The sequence below is a fragment of the Drosophila ficusphila genome, unplaced genomic scaffold (assembly GCF_018152265.1).
Source record: "Drosophila ficusphila isolate 14025-0441.05 unplaced genomic scaffold, ASM1815226v1 contig_791, whole genome shotgun sequence".
Lineage (NCBI taxonomy): Eukaryota > Metazoa > Arthropoda > Insecta > Diptera > Drosophilidae > Drosophila > Drosophila ficusphila.
The window spans coordinates 15,557,638-15,573,561 of record NW_025064737.1 but is presented as its reverse complement, the minus strand read 5'-3'; the positions used below and the strand labels follow the sequence as shown (position 1 = coordinate 15,573,561).

At 39.8% G+C, this 15,924-nt stretch overlaps 2 protein-coding genes across 2 annotated transcripts; both read right to left on the bottom strand.

Moving 5' to 3' along the window:
* Positions 1-13,902: 13,902 nt before the first annotated feature.
* On the bottom strand, positions 13,903-14,683 carry LOC108091899. Its single transcript, XM_017191283.2, has one exon. It carries the CDS (start codon positions 14,672-14,674, stop codon positions 13,928-13,930), a length of 747 nt encoding a protein of 248 aa, XP_017046772.1. The 5' UTR covers positions 14,675-14,683; the 3' UTR covers positions 13,903-13,927.
* Positions 14,684-14,793: 110 nt separating this feature from the next.
* LOC108091905 lies at positions 14,794-15,629 on the bottom strand. The gene has a single exon (XM_017191289.2). It carries the CDS (start codon positions 15,620-15,622, stop codon positions 14,915-14,917), a length of 708 nt encoding a protein of 235 aa, XP_017046778.1. The 5' UTR covers positions 15,623-15,629; the 3' UTR covers positions 14,794-14,914.
* Positions 15,630-15,924: the final 295 nt, after the last annotated feature.

The following is a 15,924-nucleotide window of genomic DNA, read 5'->3' as shown; positions in this document are numbered from 1 at the left end:
CGGTGCCAAGTCCCGGATTTTCACTCGTTTTCTGCGAACTGCATATATAAATCATACGCCATGTACGCCGCTGCTTTAATACATCAAGCGCGTGGCTTGTCGGCAGCCACTGAAGCTGTGGAGAAAGGCAGCTTAGGTTGGCGCATTGTAGCAGCTGCACGCCTTAAAAATGTTCACTCAGAATAATCAGATATTGTATATAGGAATATATGGAAAATTAAAAATATAATAATATATATCATATTTACCCCTTGTATTACTCTTTTACCTTTTTAACAGATAATATAAAATTTTTATTTGAACTTAAGTAATTTTCATTATGCACTCAGTCTTTGTTATTGTTTTTGTTAAATATCTGCGGAACTATTTTTAATTAGTTTTCCGTAAATTATCTTTGCTTCACTAAAATTTCTCTTGTCTTCAAACAATGCCTTTCCCTCTGTGCAGACAACCGTGAGCTCTTCGGCTTTGCATTTTTGTGCCAGGACTGACCTGCTCCAACCTGTGAAAGTGCTGCAGGCGGGGCGGTGGGGGGTTGGTCTGGCAGTGGGGGTGCAGTACAATTGTTTATTTGCAGGGAAATTCATTTGCCAAATGGCATGCGTGCCTGAGCCACCAGAAATACCCAGAAATACATAGAAATACCCAGAATGAAGAGGAACGCTTCGCAAGGCTGTTTATGCTCAACTCTGGTTTTGGGCACTCCCTAAATTGTACTGCACTCGGTCTCCTCGTGTTTATCTACATTTTCCAGAGATTGCAGCTGCTGATGTTGATACTGATGCTGATGCTGATGCAACTATAAAATCGTTTTTAATTCATTTTGGAGCCGAATGCAAAACTTTCCCATCAAGCTTTGATGGCGGTCTTAGTCCGCCGAAAAAGGGGCAGCGAAGCGGGTAGGGTTTGGGATTTACGAGCGAACAGCGTTTTGCGTTAATGCGACGAGATAATTTCCGGACACAGTTTAATGGAAAAGTTTGTGGCCGAAAGTCCGCAACTCCACTCACTTAAAATATCAAAGCAGAACAAAGTTACAGCTGAAACAGCGGTGCACAGGAAATAACTGAAATATCAATGTACATTTCAGTTTTATTCAAAATGAATTACTTAAAATAAGTACAAACATTACTGTTTTTTTAAAGTAATGTTATTCAGTTACTAAAAGAGGTCTGTGAACATTGTTTAAAAAACAGAAAAATGCGTATTTCTCCGTGTATCAATGGTATTTTAAAGCTTTTAGATGAGTACTTCCAGAAACTGTAGAATAGTTTTATGTATTCACTGGGACTTGGAGGCTGCGCGGGTCAAACGCAGTGGCTTAGCGTGCAATCAAATATTAATTGCACTTGGCACAATGTCAACTTTGTTTGCTCGCTTTGTCAGCAGAGGAAAGCCGGGAAAGCTGGAAAAACTGGTCGCTTGGGTCGAATTATGAAATGACAACAACTGCAACTGCGGCGGCAGCAGCATCACTGTCATTGCTGACATTACAAACAATGTAAAATGCACTAAACTGTGGCCGCAAAAATGAAAAAGATTGAAAGGGGGCAAAAGTGCCAGCGGGTGGAGGCAAGGTTGTCCTGCAATCAAATCAAATACGAATTGGGTTTTTCGCAAACTGGAAATCAAAACGAAAACATGACAAAGATTGCATGGCACAAAAAGCGAGCGAGTCAGTGGGCCATCAGCTTGATTGCGAATCGATATCGGTGGATATCGAGAGCGACTCTATAAAGTAATTAACCCAGAGATCCGCCTCATTACGGCGCATCGCCCAAGACAAAGCAATAAATCAGGCGGTCTTTGATGGACTACCAATCCAAAGTACGAGTAATTGCAATGACTGTTTGGCCATTAAAATCAGCACATTGAGGATTTCAATTATGGGACAGCCTCGCTATATTCTGGCTGCACGTCATGCCCATCGTCATCGTCATCGTCATCGCATCGCATCGCATCCCATCATCGTCATCGTCATTATCGTCCTCGATGGCCATCATATAATTTAATTTGATTTTTATTTAATTGAAATTTATAACAACAATGGACGGGTGGTAAACAACGTTACGAGCTGCTGTGAGCTGCGTGTGAAAGGCGGGATTCATTCGATTCTCGAGAGCCTGCGAATGTGAAATCAAATGAAGAATAATGAGATTTACTCTTATTGTTATTGTTCTTTGCTGCATTGCTCTCGTTTCTTATGACTGATTTCATTTCGTCAATTTCCCATCGCTCCAATCGAAATCGCTCCTTCGTTTCTGATTGACAGTCGAATAAAGTCCCAGGACAGAGACACAAAACCCACAATCTCCACTCCTGAGTTGTCGGTTACTTTAACGGCTACGAAGGGCTAATTAAAGTAATTTGATTAGCACAAATAGAACCAAGGGAGATACACATGAAAAACAGTGACATATCAAAATGTATGCTGTCTCTTCTGTGCAAAAAAAAAGTTACATTTGCAACATAAGAAATAAAAAAGGTAAATAATTTATTGCCACCAAAATTAGTATAAAATTATACTAAACACTTAAAGAACATATATTAAAAATATATTTATCGGTTTTTATTTTTTTCCCTGTGCGTAAATGAAAATCCGAACAAGATTCTGGAACGGAAAATGGAAAATCCCCCTTTGTCATTATGAACTGCGGTTGTTCTTGTGGTCAGATTTTGCTCTCCCACGAGCCACACATTTAAAGATTACAGCATTTTAAGTTCTCAAAGTGGATTAACAATGCTCCCGGGCTTTTTACTCTTTGAGGCTCCCTGCTCGGCAGTTAATTAAACAAAAACTATGAGAGGGCTCCTGCTGCAAACCACTAATGGCAGGCATTTGGGATTTGAGTTATTGTTGGCCAGACCGATGGCATTTGTGGCACTCTGTCGAAAATGAACATTTTGCGTTACGTTGGGGCCAGGTTGGTATAGGCCCGAAGCTATGCAGCAAACAATTTGCAATCGCCAACTTAGCCCAAGGCTGTGTAAATATTTTGACGAGAAGTTCCATGCAGAGATGGGAGTAACATAAATTTGGTTTGCATCTAAATTGGGTTTAAACCTTTTCACTTTAAATGCGTTTAAGAATACTTTACTTCTTAAAATCTATATAAAATAAAAACTTTTGGGAGAAAAAATATATTTTTCCTTTCTGTTTTCTTCCCATTTCCTTAGTTCTTGCCTTTCAGTGTGTCTAGTTGCTGGTCTAGCCAAAAAGTGGGACGAAGGCAGCCAGTGAAGTCAAATAAGTCAGATGGTGGGGCCATTTGGCTAATTGCACGAACGTGCGGCCGTTGCTCTTGACTCCGTCGAAAGTATCCAGGGAGTCCACAGCCCAGACTTCAACTCATGCCGACAAAAAAAAAAAAACCCAGTAGATGGGCATCCTCCAGATACTCCAAGAGACTCCTGGCAGCCAATCCCGGCGAGATCCCGCGACGCAGTCACGTTGAGTTAACAAAACTGATATAAATTATGAGAGCGGCGTATATTTTACACAACTGTCAGCACAGCAGCGCCACTAAAACATATTCAGCTTCTAATTTTTTGCTCTCCTCGGCAGTGGAACTTCTTGGCGGCCCCGTTCGCCAACTTTATTCCCTGCTTCGACAACTTTGCGACATGTTGCAGCCCCCGCGAAGGCGGCAGGATCCTCGGGAGACGTCGCGCCACGATATGCTTCCCTGGGCAATAAATTCGCCACTCGCAGTGGCGCACCTTCTTCTCTGTTTCCATTCTATCCCATGCCAGAACAGCACAGCCCACGCCCACAGGACAGCACTTACCAGATCCTCCGGCCCAGCAGCCGCATCCTCGTCCGCATTCACGAGTGCTTCGCCTTCGCACTCCGCTCCTTCACTAAAAATGCTCCATTCGGCACACAGAAAAACGTGGAAAAGGTTTAACATTTAAAACAGATAGATTGATTTAAAAATTAACAAATATTTTATGATTAGAACTAAGTACCCCTGTATTTTATTAATCTGTTATGTTAATTTCTAATAACTACTTAAGAATTTGAATAAGATGATCGGTATTATGCTTAAGTCCCCACATTCATCATGTTTCATTTAATATAATTTAGCTGTTTGAAATAATTTATTATTGTTTTCTCAGTGCTTTTCTTTCTCGACTCCCACTTCGGCTAGTTCGTTTTACTGCTTTTCCGGCTGCTCCTTCAGCTCGCAGAAAAGTTTGTTGCCAAAAATTTGCCGCGATTGGGTGTGAAGTTGGCGACCCATGCCCAAGTGTATTGCTCACCGTCTGCAACGCCCAAACACTCCCCTTTTCCCCTCAATTTTCCCGCTTTTCCAGCTCAGCTCCACTCTTTTTGCTGTCGGTCTTACAAACTCGCATATTTTGCTGGTGTGGAATACCTTAAGGCTTTTGGCGAGAATTTTATTTCAGTTGCCGGCGCTGCTGTTGTGGTAGTAAACATGTATGCACACATGACCTCCACTCCTTTCCCCCCACCGAAAAAGAGATACGGCTCTAAAACTGAGTGTTGATTACACTAAAAGAAAAATAAGATCAGATTTCTGTGCATATCGCTAACTTGCGTTAAAGCTTATGGCACTACGGAATAAATTCAAAACTGATTTCGTCTATTATTTACAAAGAGAGCTTATTAAAAATAATTTTAAGCTGAACTTTCTTAATATAATTATCATTATCATTAAACAAACTTTGTATTTTTGTTCTTTACAAAAACTAACAATCCAATTAAATGTTTTGTTTGATAATTGAATACTAATGATCAGTAAGTTAAAACCACCTTTTTGTTAACATTTTATACAGTGTAATTTTGTGGTTTGGTGGAACTCAGCAAAGGGCGTTTTGGGCGTGGCATCGGAGGTGCACACTCAAAACACCTTCCACTGCAGAAGGCAGTCAACTTTGCGGAAAATCGTTTGAAGCGCTTTGCACTTCGTCGACATCTTCTGCTTTCCGAGCTTCCCGAGTTTTCCGAGCTTCCTCGGGAGCTCAGAGTGGAGTGGCATGTGGCATGTGTGTTGTACTGTGTGTGTTGCATTGTTCCGCAGCCAAGCCAAAAACTTCAGCCTGAAGTTGACTATTTATGGCTTTTTATTTGCGGTCTGCCGCCTGCGGCTCGCGATGATCATTTCGGTCGGTTGAATTTTTGGCCGAACTTTAAGTCCTGATCCATTGGCCAAAATCCGCAGCGTGCCATTACTCATGTTTTCCGCCGTTCGCGTCAACAAACTGAGTGTGACAAGTCGGGCACAAGACGCCGCCACGCAATGGCGTCTGGTGGCCGGAGGTGCACCTTCCGGTACCGGTTTTCCACTTCCTCCACCCGGCTCCGCCCAGCGGAAAACCCATTCGCCACGCACGCAAAACCACCCACCCACCAAACAAACAAACGCAGGCCGACAGCCGCAAACAAAGACAAGGCACATGCTCGACCCGAAACTCCTACAGTCAGGATTCTGCACTGGAAAAGGATAAGTACATTTGAAGATTTAGTAGGGAGCAGATAAAGCAATTGCATCTGCTGATAACATAAGCTAGAAATTATTTAAATGATATTAATGAGCATAAAATAATACATATACAATGAGTAGGATGATATTCTAATCTTAAACAATATATTTAAATGTTATGCAAGTTTTTTCAATAAATTTCCCTATGAATTCCTTTTATTATAGTGTTAAGTTCAACAGCTTTTTTCCGAGTGTGGCGTGGTTTGGCCGTGTGCAGACCCGGCAATCAATCCAAATGATATACACATTTCAGACTTGGCTCAGTTCTCGGCTCAGCTCTTCTCAGCTCCGCTTGGCTTGGCATGTTTGCTCAGGGCGGCGAGGGGAGAAGGATTTGATGTATTTGACAGATAGACTCCGTCCGTCGGTGATTTTTTACGGCCGGAGAGGTGGGAGCGTGTGGCCTGCGAACAATATGTCTCAGTCCCGGGCAGAAATGGCATGAGCAATGGCTCTACGGTCACGCGGTCGAGGGATTATTGATATTTAAATGGCAGCTAAGCAAATTTCCGGTTGGAATTTCTGTCCCAAAAAATATGCTGCCAGTATGTGTAAATCATGGTTATAAATTATGTAAATGCCGCGCTGTTGATCAAGCTGTTATAAAAACCTTTTTTCGCTTTTGAAATATTATATCCTTAAAAAAAATAAAGTGAAGAATTTTTTGCTAAGCAAATTAAATCAATTCTTTAGTTTTACTTTATTTAATAAAACCTATCTTAGGTGAATATAAAAATATAATTCATTTTCAATATCTTTTTATAGATTGAAAAGCGTTATTATATCCCTCATATTTTGGGGCTGATATGCAAATTAGTCATTTGGCTAAATTAAAAATGCATTACCCTCCTGGCACACGGCACTTGTCAGAGGTTTGGGCTTAATTCAATTAAATAATGTGGACCAGCTGTCCCGCGATCCTTTTGACGCAACGAGACCGCACTGCACAGTGGTTGGGCTTGTACTGAGCCGCGGCCATAAATACTTCTAGTTCAGGTATTGTAACGAAATTTAGACCAAAATTCTAAAAAAATATTTTAAATGTATAGTAAAAAAATTGGCCATATCGTACGTCTATATCATATAGCTGCCATAGGAACGATAGGATAGAAATAGTATATAGTATGAAAAACTTTTTTGTTTTTCAAGATATGTAAACCAAACTTACAGATTATATGCCTGGACCAGTTTTATATATACTTGCCAAATATAGTCCAAATCGGAAAACTATATCATACAGCTGCCATAGCAAAAATTGTAAACACAAATAAGTACCAGTTTCAAGTAATATTGAAATACTTTAATAATAAGACACTTTTGTAAACAAATCAGCAGCCATAACAAATAAAATAAAATAAAATAAAAAAAAATTAATTAAATCAAAAAACATAACAGTTAATCAAATTCTTCTAACAAATCTAACGTTGACTTCATCAAATTGGATTTAAATTTGCAAGGTAATTTCCTTTGTCCTGTAATAAAAGGATCAGAAGACAAAAGTAGTCTATTAAATAAATCTAAGTTTGTGGCAGTTCGAGATATTTTTCGTGTGTTCTGCTTTCTATATAGTTTTATGTCTTTGTTTCGCGACTCTGCAGCTTCTTCCGATAATTCTCCAATTGAAACCAGAGCAAAATTAATCACATCTGCACCATGGATTAACACTTTGTGCACTGAGGGTGGGAAGTAGTACCAATCATACAAACATAACAATTGTTTGGCAGTGTCAAGGGCATATATTCTGAATTTGTCAGCATTAATCCTGTACCCTGATGCCATGGCTTGGAGCAATGTTGAACATCGTATTATTACGCTTTCATCTAAGCCAGTTATTTCAGCAGATAGCTCCGAATTATTGAAAAATGTTCTCGCAGTATTTCCGTCATTTGAACTTCCGCTACCTCCACATCTCGGCTGGTCCACTATTAGCCCCATTTTTGCCCTGAAGTCTTCTTGAATTCTTTTTTTCTTAAAGAAACTGACTGTTTTCCCTCAGCGGTATAAATTCGCCAACTTTTTTGATCTAATCTGTAGGCAACGTGCAAAAAATATTCGAAGAATCTTATGTATGAGTGCAACGGTGATAATCCAAACTCGAAGCAGTTTTCATTAACACTCTTCTCCGAACACTTTTCTAAGTCGTTCATTTCCGTTGGCTTTGCTTTACAAATGTAACATTTGACTGCAGACGTATCGCTGAGGGCATTACATATTTTTCCATCTACCATGGTCAATTGCAAGCTGTGTTTAACCTCGATTCTTTTATTGCCGATATCGCATACAGTCTGGTTTAGCTTTTTAATTTGTTCCTTATAATGCCTTTCTTCGTTTAAAGCTAATTGAGCTGTTTCTTTTTCAAATTGAAACCTCAATGGTCTGCAGAAGCGTGTAGATGACGGTCGGGGATTTTTCCAAATTATTTTTTGACCTTTGGGATCACTAGAATTTGTAATCAGCTGCAATGGTACGTATGAGGTAACAAAAAGAGTAGAGTCGTCCAAATTATTGTTAAGCGCTTTCTGTTTATATTCAGACTGTCCGGTGCTACCATCGAATCCCCATTTTCCTATCAAAATTAAGTTTTTAGCGGAATCATCATTAATGTTTTCAATAACTTCATGTTGAAGTTTTAAAATCCGTGAAGCTGTATGGTTTAACAAACTTTGCAATTGAACTTCAGCTTTTGCTTCAGTAACGCTGATATCTTCTGGGTAGCTGTTTTTTTTTGCTTTCAAAACCTGCTCGTAACTCGGCAATACATCAAATGACACAAGCGTATTAATAAACTTACGAATAAGCAAATATTGATGTTTCGTTAAATTCGTCTCCACAAAAAGTGATAAAACTTGGTCAATATCGGCTTGGCAATGTTTTGGGCCTGAAGACAAGCTGCACGATCGAAGCAAGGAAGCAGCAGAGTCATCCATTTTCGCTATTTCAGCAATCCTTCGACGTTTTGCTCTATTCGAACAATCTGAAAAGTCAATCTTCGGCCGTCCAAGATTGGCACTTTCTTGTGTTGGTTGAGACAACTCATGAGCACAGGTCAACACAATTGTTTCTATTTCATTCAACCAACTTGATTGATATTGCATAATTGCAGATTTCTTCCGTTTGTAGGTATCCCAAAAAGTAGCAATTCTTTTGCATATGCAATCAACACGTTTTGGTAGTTGGCTTAGCTCGGGAATGTAACCGTTGTTTTGAATTTGCTCTTGCATAACTTCAATAATTTTTTGAAATCTTCCAGTGTTGGTGCCACCTTCTGCACACCAAAGATTAAAAATAAATAAACGTGTAAATACACACTTATGGGAATCTCCTAAAAAATGAATTTCAATGAAATAAATAAATAAAAATATTTCAAAAAACATTACAAACACGAGCGACGAGGACAAAACAAAAGCAAAATAAGGAAAAACTGTCCCTTGCCAAACGATAGATGGCATCAGTATTTTCCCGATTATATAAACATCTGCAAATTTCTGCAGCTGATTTTAGGCATATAGTACCCTAAAAGTCAGACGAACACATTAACATACATACTATTTGTGGGAAAACGTGGCATCACAACTAAAACTTTAACTAAACATGAAAAAGACGTTCACAAAATAGTCAAAAAAGGGTTAATCGATCTAAAATACACAAATAAAATGTAATTAGTCAGATAAATTTCATAAAACCAATTTTTTAAAGTTAATACCTTCAACTTTAAAATGCATTTTAAATAATTAAAATTGGTGAATTTTTGAGAACGTCCGACCACTTTGAACTTCACTTTTGTTTTGACGAAAAGCACTAAAACGCAACTGCAGCAGCAAAATTGAACACGTGTTCACAGTTTGCATTCTATTTTTAGAATGTCCCGTTAGATTTCCGGAAAAAACTAGTTTGCAATGACAAAATATGGACAATTTGGAGACAAATTCTTAACATTTTGACTAATTATTTTAAAGTCGATTTTTCGATTTATGGCCTATGGGCGCAACCACTGTGCACTGGCATCTAATTAAAATAATGATTCCCCGACCACCGACTTGTTTTCCCCCGGAAATATTTGCGGGGCGTGGCGATTGCCTTGGACTCGGAGTCCACGGATCCGGATCCACGGAGTTTCCGGCCAAGGAAGAGCGTCGACGGCATCAGGGCGTAACGAAATGCGCATAAAACAGGGGAGAATTTACAGCCAGAGTCCTTCTTAATGTGCCATGGCGAACCGCAGGACACTGCCTGCCAGAAATCAGACACCAGTCGCACTGGGGCTGCTTTTTTGGGCGGCTTTTGGCCTCATTTCGAGCGTTTATTCATTGTGCCTTTTAAGAGTTTCCGTTTCGTCACGCATAACGCTTTCGAACGACAATGACACGAACATCAAAATCATCAGCATTATCTGCACAGCCTCACGGAACACGGACTACGGCGTACAGAATACGGCGGAGTACGGAAAACGGAGTCCGGAGAGAGGAGTCCGGAACAAGGAACAGGGACAGTGGACGTATCAGGGTCTTCGATGTGAGTGAGTCTTCGTGAAGAGTCGAGCTCTTAAACGTCCGCAATCCAACTACAAAATGGAACAAGTGCCTCAGTGAGCAGTTCAAACAGAGATGACAACATGGACAGTTCCCAAAACAAATGATTAAATTCTGGGAGAAAAATAAACTTTGCTTGGTAACTATTGCCTCCAAAATAAAATAGCCAAATTAATACCTTTTAAAGCTTGACCTTGCCAAACACCCATGTTGTAATTATTCCATTTTTTGATTAGCACAGAAGAACACACTTCCCTTTTAACAATGACAAATATTAATCGTTTTTTGAGCTATATTATAATATTTCAATATTTCATGTCAATTAGTAAAATAATTTTTTTATAAAAGTTTTTTCTTAATTATAGAGAACTTATTAAAATAGTTATATTATTCCTAAAAAAGTTAGTTTTGTCTGGAATTTGGCTCAGAAAAGCCTTAAAATTTAAAGTAGTTATAAAACTCTTTAAGTATTGCATTTCTCGTTTTCCCAATGACTTTTTCCACTCCAAGGATACGTGGCTGTCATCACTGGTGTTGTTCATACCCCCTCCACTGGCCGGGCCAATGAGTGAGGTGTTCCTGTCCGGCACTCCTCGTCTGGCCATGTTTGACAACATCTAGGCAAAATGGCGACGTCGTCGTTGTCGTTGGGGTCCTGGATGACATGGCGAATGTGAACGTAGCGTTTACGAGCGTGCTTTTATCGCAGTGGTCATCATCCGAGGCGGTTGTAAACACTGGTGCATATTTTAATTCAACACTAAGCACAACTATAAGCACATAAAATTTCATTGCACTCGCATACTCGGACTGAGCGAATAAGTAAACAAACATGCGAACACAAAGGGAATTCCGTTGGCGTAAGTAAACAATTTATATAATTACCCGCACAGTTGCTGCGCTTAACTGATTGCTTTATTATTTTTTCGAGTGTCATGTTTGCCGTTTTAATTCCGACAACAATACGGCAACAGCATAAATATTTACGAGTGGCCTGAGCCCAAGTCCAGCATCCTGCGAATCTCGTACATAGTAATAACAATAATGGTCAGCTACAAAAAAAAAAAAGAAAATAACAACAAAATAAAATACCCGGCTTAAACACATGCAAATATTATGGCAAATAAATTTGTTCACATCATCAACACATTTACTGGGCTGGTAACTTAATTACACATGTAAACAATTGCATCAATAAGGCAATGAAAAGGCTGCATCTGCTGCTGATTGGATTCGGCCAAATAGTTGGCCAAGAGATATGCCAAACAATTAAGGCTCAAAGTCTTCAATCGGATGCCGAAGCCCGGATTCAGTGAGCACGAATCAAAGCCGATCAATTATTGGGGAATATCAGTTGAAACTTAGAGTAAGGCAATCGAGTTTATATGTATGTATGTAGATTGGTTCCCGAGAGTTACCCGGTAAATGGAAATGGCAACATTTTAATGCCACTCGAGTTGCACAAAAATGAGCAGTGACTGGCAGCGGATTTTTGTAATTGCCACTTGTCGCGTAAATAAAACGAGTGCCACTGACATGTGCAACGTCCCTTTTACATATTTACTATACGTACTCGTATATGTTCGACCTTTTTCCACATTTTCAAGTGCAGCTTGTTCGACTTTTTCGTCAGGTGCAGTGACGCATAAATTCCAGCAGTACTGCGAGAGTGCCCCAATAATGCGACTGAAAGTGGCAATGCTGCATCGTGAATGATCCGATGCTCGGATATAAATAAACTCTTTATACATGCATTAATAAATAAAAGAGAACCGGACCACTAATCACTGCCCTGATTTATTTGAATTGGCTGTGGAATTTATGACAAGATTTGCCAAACCACTTCCAAATCCATGTCTAATTTTAAATGGAAATGTATACTGGTTCTGTCCCTCGGCCGCAAACAAATCAACTCAAGTGTATCGAAATGAGTTTCGGCTGATTTTCCCACCCCCATCGGCGAAGTATATATATATATCTCGCTCTAGATTTCAGTCTGCCAAAGGCTGTGACATTTCATTCGCCGGCAATTAGAAGCCAATTTCACGCGTCGCTCTCGCAGCGAAACCATAAATTTTGGCCGACACTTGTCCGGCTGAAGGCGACTTAAATGGTTTAAGGTATTACGACCGACTGTATATTTTATTGGAAGTATCAAAGGAATTTGAGGTATGCGTGCAATACCATTGTGGCGCTTTGGATTTAATTGGATCGTTAACTGTTGATTTTTATAAGCGATTTCGCAATCCTTGCCACTTTGAATATTTTCAAAAATCGAAATATCGTATAAATAATATTCCAGGAAAAAATAGAATTATGTGATATCCAAAATGTATGAACTACTAGGCTTGGTAAGCGTTAGCTTGATATGTACCAAACAAAAACAAATTCCCTTTTGCTATATATAATTTACATTCGATTGAAATACACTAAGGGCTTACGCACATCACCAGTTAAGAAATTAAACCGACTGCTTGGGATGCAATTAGGGCAGTCGTCGATTAAGCCATCAATCACATTAACTTAGTTTGCGACACGATGCAAATGCCAGCTTTGAAGATTCATATTGCATATTGCATATATGCAAAAGACGATTCTATAAGCTGGCAAAAGCGCAAGAGCAAATCCCCACAAGCATCAAAAGGGCCAAAAGTCAACTGAAATAAAACGGAAATCGGATTCGATGGCAACAGACATTTGATGGCAACCGGATCATTTTTCACTTCATTCATAAGCCGGGAAACGTAACGTAATTTATGATGGGAAATTCCTAAGACGGAGCAGCAGGCGATAAATTTACAGTTTGCAAAACGTTATTAATTGCTAATTACCTCCAAACATGATTAATATCGAGCGAGCCTCCGCGTTCATCTCCATATCAGAATGCTCATTGAGGTGGCACTTGAACACCGTGGGAAAATGTTTCATTAATTGTTAATTTATGTTGTAGTTATCATTCATACATAAGAAAGACTAACCCCTAATCAACAAGTAAACTGTAAATAAACTTAGATTAAAATCTTGATTTATAAATGATTTCAATTAAAATCAAAATTGTGCAATAAAAATATTTTTATCGTACAAGAACTTATAGTTTTCTATACGAAATCTGTGTTAATTCTTTTCTCTCGGTGTAGAGGAAAGTCATCAGAGTTTCCACTCGATCCAAGCGTCAGCCACGTGTGACTTTCTTTCGGGCGGGCCGAGCGTGAAACTGCCGTGTAATGTAATTATTGCAAAACTATTCATCATGTTTTGGGCGCCGCCCGCAGCAAACAGCAGCCACTTAGCCGCCGCGCCTGGGGTCTGTCAAACGCGGCGTATGAGCAATGTGGTCCCAACTAGGAAAACACATACACACACACACATGCAGACACACACACTGGCGTGTGAGGTTAACTAATTAGCATGTCAAAGCCATCCATATTGCCAAGCCAAAGCTATTTCAAAGTGTGGCCTCCATTGAAAAGAAAAGCCAACCCAGAGGCGCAAATCCCATTTAATTATGCTTTTATATTCATAATTCCCTGCCATGTTTTCAGCATAATGTGAGCCTTAAAAGGACTCACGCACTCCGCCCAAGCTCATCTATCTGTTTTGATTAATCCTTTGTCAATGGCTCGGACTTAAGGCAAGCAACTAATTTGCTCTCAATGGTCCCCAAGAAAGCGGATTGTGTCGTAAAACAAAACGACCCAGCACACACAATATAAAATTAAATTAAATTTGTCAAAGGCTCGATGCTAAAGGACCATTAAATGTCCTGACATATAAGAAGGTTGTTTGCAACAAATATTAGAGGCAAATGTTATCCTTATTGGTGGCCCAAATGGACAGTAATTCTAGTTTGGAAAATTAAAGAAAAGTTTATTTTTGGTAACATGTTCTTTATTAGACTTCATTATTCTGGGCGTTTCCCTTATATGCCTCATGTCGGTGCCTCTTTTGTAATCCATAAACGTGATTCGTATGCTTGTAATGGCCATCTTTACCCTTCTTTCGATGGCATTCACCATCTTTTCCGAGGGTTTCGTAGGGTCGGCATTGGCGAAAGGTCCGTAACAACCTTCCTGGCATTATGTAGTTCTTCCGGGGACGATTATGTCCCGAAACAGGAGGTCCAGAGTACGGGGTTCTCTTTTCCCTGACTTCGTTAACATTTTCTTGGTGGCCAGTACGCCTGAAGAAAGCCTTATACGCTTGGCTCATACTTTTGTGATCCACATTTACCCGATTTGAATCCCTGTGCGGTGAAAGTGGTGGCTTTGCACATCCATAGGGTGTCCTCACCTCGTCGCTCTTGCACTGCCCAACATCCACCAGACCTGCTATTGCTTTTGCTCTTCCAAAGCCTTCGTCCTTCCAGGATCTCATAATTATTTTGTCTAGAAAATACTCACGATCCACGCAGCCATTCTCAGACAGAATCTCCGTGGACTTGCATTTGGAAGAGGGAGATTCTTTGGAAATCTCTGGTTTTGCAGTATCCGGATCCTGTGCAGGTGGTGCAGTATCCGGATCCTTTGCAGGTGGTGTAGCTGGGGTAGTTTCGGCAATAGTTGTATTATCTTGAAGAGAAATCCCAAATAAATTAAAAAAAAATAAGATCAGCACATATATTGTGACGAGGGAATGCATCACGTTGGACAAGACTAAACCAACTGAAACAAATATTCTAAAAAAAATAATTATGCGGAACTTATTCGGTGCTTGTCTAAACAATCCATTCGTTCTCGCTGTTAATAACACGGTTACTGTGCTGTAAATTATTACTTTTATTAAATTCTATAGTTTTAGACAATAGAGGAGTAAAAACATTTTATAACCTAAGCCAAAAGATACACGTTACTTATTTATCTTACTCCATATCTTACTCCCTTAAGTATCTTCTTCTTCACGTTCTTTTCGTTTGCGTGAACGCCTTATGCAGCGACTCCTTCTTCCAAGAACTTCATTGGGCCGACACTTGGATCCCTTCCTTAAAGTTCTTCCTGGCATAAAAACGTACTTTCGCGGCCGTTTTTCACCAGTAATCGGGGGACCCGAGATACTAGGCTTTTTAACAACCTTGCGTTCACCGTCATCCTCCTGGCGACTTACTTTGGAAATGGGAATGCCATTCAAGATTTTATTGTGGCTTAGTCTACTGTGCTGCACTTTAATCCGATTTGAATCCCTATGCGGTGGAATCGGTGGTTTTGCACATCCATAGGGTGTCCTTACCTCGTCGCTCTTGCACTGCCCAACATCCACCAGACCTGCTCTTGCTTTTGCCTTTCCAAAGCCTTCGTCTTTCCAGGATCTCATAATTATTTTGTCCAGGAAATACTCCCGATCCACGCACCCATTCTCGGACAGAATCTCCGTGGACTTGCATTTGGAAGAGGAAGATTCTTTGGAAATCTCTGGTTTAGCAGTATCCGGATCCTTTCCAGGTGGTGCAGCTGGGGTAGGGTCTGCAATAGTTGTGATGGGTTGTGGTGCAGCTGGGGTTGGTTCTGCAATAGTTGTGTTATCTTGAAGAGTATTCCCAAATAAATTAAAATACAATAAGATCAGCACGTATATTCTGCCGAGGGAATGCATCACGGTGTGCCAGACTACTCGGACTGAAACATATATTCTTAAAAACAAATGATGCGGAACTCATTCGGTGCTTATCTATAAACCCATTCGTTTTGCCTCGCTGTGAAAGTTACGTTTGCTGTGCTGTCAATATTTTTTTTATTTAATTCTTTAATTTTAAACAATAGAAATATTCAATTAAATATCATCAAATTCAGATCCTTTAAGTCAACAGATTCAAGTTATAAATTTATTTTACTCCATACTTTAATTCATTTAGTAGGTTCTTCTTGACGTTTCTTCCATTTGTGAGAATGCCTTGC